We start from the raw sequence: 4,396 nt of genomic DNA, 5'->3' as shown, positions 1-4,396 counted from the left end.
AACTTAACAAAATCTCCTCTTGGATTAATGTTAAAAAATATTTGTTAAAATTTAAAAATTGATTAAATTTCCTACTCATAGGAATTAATATCTTAAATTTTTTTTGTTCAAATAAATTATTTTTGAAATCTTCAATTTTAGAGATTACATTATTTTTTAACAAATCTTCTATTTTTAGGGACCAACATCAAGTTTTAAGTAAATTGCGAATAAGGTTAGAATTTTATAAATAGAGCTACTTAGAAAAACACAAATAACGGTAACCTTTCAAATGAAAAGATACAAAAAGGGTGGTGTTTTTCTCTAAGCATAACTAACATAATATCTTAATATCTAAAGATTTGTTAGGGTTTTGAATGACTATAATACTAAATAATAACTTTTCTTTTCACTTTTACTCTATTTTTCAAACATAAAATAAAAAAAAAACCCTTTTATTTTTATGGGTTCGCTGCAATGTCTGGTGTCGGTTGCAACAATTCCCATATGGCATAACACACCAATCTCATTAGACTATAACACACCAAATTTCTATGAAGCACGTTGCAAACATTAAGTAAGCGCATAGCATTTCCTTTTCGTCTTCTTATTTCCCTTTGAATTTGAATTGGAACTATTAAGTTTAATCTCATGAATAATTAATTAAGGGAAAACAACAATTTTTTTCTTGGAAAAAGAAATAAATCAACATATATTACAATTTTACCTAATTATTAAAAAAATATATAGTAAATTTGCTTGTCACACCATATCACTGTTGTGGTCACCTGCAGCATTCCATAATAATAGAAATTCCCCAAAGTTGGCATCTGAATGAATGAATATACATTTGGGCGTATATGAGTTTACTATATATTGCTTAATGTCTCCATCTTTGATTGTTAAAGGAAAGACAGAGACCAGAGAGAGAATTAAAGACAGAGAGAAGAACTAATTAACAAAATAAGGTACTTAACTTGGGAATTAAGTGATAGCAATAATTAATAAAAGAAGGTACTTCACAGGGAAATTCATTAGTAATATGCAGATTTAGAATACTGTTCCTTCTTCAATACATGGAACAATAACCTGCTGTATGCAAATATTTTAGGAGAGAAACATGTGAAAGAGGGTAGATATATTTATGAAATGAAACCTCAGCAAGCATTACTTGCAGAAGAACCTGAACAAGTAACATTTAGGTTTTCCAATAAAAGTTCGCTTTACCTATCTTATGCATATTTCAGGAAACAAATGCATGCACTATATCAAATGAATACCATACAAAATACCTAAACATTCCCTAGACATACCCATTTCTAGGCATCCCAGCTAGAAGGAAGATGGGGGTTTGCAACAAATTGACTACTTGAAAATGGTGATAATGATGATGATGATGAGGAGGAGGAGTATGCTGACAGTGATGACATGATTGCATCGATGGACTCCAATTGACTGGTTGCCACTTCATGTACTGGATACGGCCCAGATGGCAGACTTGAAAGTCTAGCAAGTGGGTCGTGAACTGTGTTCTGTGATTCAGATGAAGGTGGCATGCGGCAAACATTTCCTTCAATGATCTCAAAAAGTTTTGGCATCATAGACACCATCATAGATTGATTGTCATAAGACATTGTTGCAGTACTCTGATCATGAGTAACAACTTTCTCTCCAATATAATGCACTGGAATTGCCCCATTGCTCAAACTTTGATGATGATCTTCTTGGTTTTGATCGATGTGTTGAGGTAGATAAGGCAATGACCACCCTGGGTCAAATGAAGATGAATTATCATTTAGAGGGGGTGGGATTAAGGGAGTTGCAGGTGACAAATGAGGCAAATCAACATTGTAATTATTGGGTTGGTTGAGTTTGAAATCTCCATGGCCAAAACTTTGTAGAATTGAGGTTGGTGAGGGGAGGTAGAGCTGGTGATGATCATGATGATGAGCAGTCAGGATGAGATTAGGGTTTGCATTCAGAGAGAGGAAAGCTTCCTCAGGAACGCTCGAATTGTGGACAATATAATCAGTGAAGGCGGCTAAAGCAGGAACTTGATCATGAGAAATGAGCTTCTTCTTGATACTTGAATTCCAAAAGTTCTTCACCTCATTATCTGTTCTTCCTGGTAGGTGCTTAGCTATCTGTGCCCATCTGTCCAGTAGGAAATAACGAGTTTATAATTGCATGAATAAATGTGAACGACAGGAAAGATATATGATTTTTATACCAGTGGGTAATATACCTGTTGCCTAGAATACTATGGAGTTCGATGATAAGTGCTGCTTCTTGAGGAGAGAAGCTTCCACGTTTTAGGTCAGGTCTTAGATAATTTATCCATCTTAGTCTGCAGCTCTTTCCACATCTCTGCAGACCTGCACCCAAGAATAAGGCAAAAGAAAACAACGAATTGAAGAAGAAGAAGAAGAAGAGAATCAAATTAATACAGTTCTAGAATTAATCCAAAAACCCAGCTCATGCACCCAAAAAAAACCTCTGCAACGTCTATACTTTAAAGGGAAATCGAAGCATATATAGAAGCTAGGAAATGCAAACATGATCATGAAATAGAAAACAAGACACGGACACCAATTAATGTTATTCAAGAAACAATCTTTTGTGGATGACCAGCATGCTGTGTGCGTGTGTGTGAGAAAGACACGGAAAGATACTATTAATTAAATAAAAACCTGCAAGTTTAGGAACTGAGCTCCAGCAACCATGACCATATGTCGAAATGTAGTTGGCGAGCTTCTCATCTTCCTCAGGCGACCATAGACCTCTCTTAACTTTCTGTTTATTACAGCATGAGTGATGTCCCATCTCTCTATCTCTCTCACACACACTCACTCTAAAAGCAGTAATGACAGACCGAAATAAGTCTTGTGTAATGTTTATTTAAAAGCGAAAAGCTAGAGGCAGAGAGAGTAAGGGTTGTTAGAAAGGAAATGGAGAGGAAAAATGCATGGAGAAATCATAAAAACTGAGAGATAGTGAAGAGAGATATCAGAGTGTGAGTTCACTGACTGAGTGGTCTGTGGAAGAATTTAATGTGGAGAGCGGTACCATGGTGGCCCAGTTAGGGTTTGTGGGCAAAAGGCTAAAAGCTGCTGCATCCTCTTGTAAGAGCTGTATGGCTTATAATGGGAGGATCATTCAGGGATGGGCTCTTTCCCTCCACGCGTGTCACACATGCGACGTGGGTGGGTCCCGTTTCCTTGACAGGTCCCACTTTGGATTTATCGACCAGTCAGATAAGATCAATGTTTCAGTATCTGTGGACCTTCCATGCTTGCATGAAATCAATTGACGCCATTATGATTAGAGAGAATCATCTCGCTATTGTGATTGCTTCAAACTACAAAATTCCTTGGTTGCCTCTCTGGCTTACCATTGGATTAGTGAATTAAGATGGAATACACTAATGTTGTTTAAGATTTTTTAAAAGGGTATTTGGTACAACGTTTCGACTAGAATTTTCAAAAGTTTTAAACTTTATTTTAATATTTTTAGATTGTTTTAATATATGAAGTTGTCAAAAATAAATTTTAAAAAATAAAAACTATTTTATTTTAATTTATTTTCAAGAAAAATACATTTTAAAAAATAACTATTACTATATATATTACATAATTGAATAGGTATAACACTCCTTGCAAAAAGAAAATGTTTCTTATAGATTTTCTCTTCAATAAGTGCAACCTTAAAAGTTAAAACTCTTTTACCAGAGGTTTGCACTCTTCTCAACTACTAGCTAGCTAGCTAAGCTTAGGTGACAAATTTAATGAACATTTGACTTAGTAGTAACTAAACCATCAAATCAATCCTACCTATACACATGCAGAACAGGAGGATCATAAGCGTGGAATTGAAGTAATCTCCTGTTAGCTAATACTAGATTGCTCGACACTTAATTAATTATAAATCCTTCTCTTACCAAATCTTCTTCTTAACCTAAACCTAAGACTTTAATTTATTTTTTTCTTCTTCCACTTCTTTCAAGGGTTTCGTTGTTAAAAAAAATTATTTATTCTTTAATTTTATAGATTCCAAAACAAAATCTATTAAGTTTTGAAATATATCAGACCAATTTAGGATATGTATTTTTATTATCATCTGAAAAACAACTTAAAATAAGCTCTATAGAGAATATCTCTATCATGTAAAAAAATTCAATACATAATTCTACACTGGATTTAACTTTGATATCATTTCTACACACAAGCTTCTTCCATGATTGTATATTTGATTTTTTTTTTAAAGTGTGACTTAAATTCTAATATTTTGATTTTTCATAATTATAATGTAACTAGGGATGATTATGTACTACATTTATCTTTTAGTCTCCCAATAACCCAAAAGGTAAACTTCATTATTATTGCTTATCTCACTCGGTAAAAAATCTTTTTTTTTGTTT

General features: G+C 33.6%; 1 protein-coding gene across 1 annotated transcript; it reads right to left on the bottom strand.

The window, feature by feature from the left end:
* Positions 1-974: 974 nt before the first annotated feature.
* Positions 975-3,074, bottom strand: LOC133681010 (transcription factor MYB26-like). The gene is made up of 3 exons (XM_062104091.1): positions 2,670-3,074; positions 2,225-2,354; positions 975-2,133 (listed from the first exon to the last, which is right to left on the bottom strand). The coding sequence occupies exons 1-3, from the start codon at positions 2,800-2,802 to the stop codon at positions 1,299-1,301; spliced, it is 1,098 nt and encodes a 365-aa protein (XP_061960075.1). The 5' UTR covers positions 2,803-3,074; the 3' UTR covers positions 975-1,298.
* Between the last annotated feature and the right edge of the window lie 1,322 nt (positions 3,075-4,396).

Source organism: Populus nigra, chromosome 1 (genome assembly GCF_951802175.1).
Source record: "Populus nigra chromosome 1, ddPopNigr1.1, whole genome shotgun sequence".
Lineage (NCBI taxonomy): Eukaryota > Viridiplantae > Streptophyta > Magnoliopsida > Malpighiales > Salicaceae > Populus > Populus nigra.
Note: the sequence above shows the minus strand (reverse complement) of the source record. Positions and strands in the feature narration are given on the sequence as shown.

What these genes read in the sequence shown, in the direction of transcription:
- LOC133681010 (XM_062104091.1), bottom strand. Translation starts at nt 2,802, where the DNA reads ATGGGACATCACTCATGCTGTAATAAACAGAAAGTTAAGAGAGGTCTA. An exon ending in CTCAGTTCCTAAACTTGCAG is followed by an intron (nt 2,355 to 2,669) that starts GTTTTTATTTAA and finishes TCTTGGGTGCAG; the next exon opens with GTCTGCAGAGATGTGGAAAG. An exon ending in CATAGTATTCTAGGCAACAG is followed by an intron (nt 2,134 to 2,224) that starts GTATATTACCCA and finishes CCTACTGGACAG; the next exon opens with ATGGGCACAGATAGCTAAGC.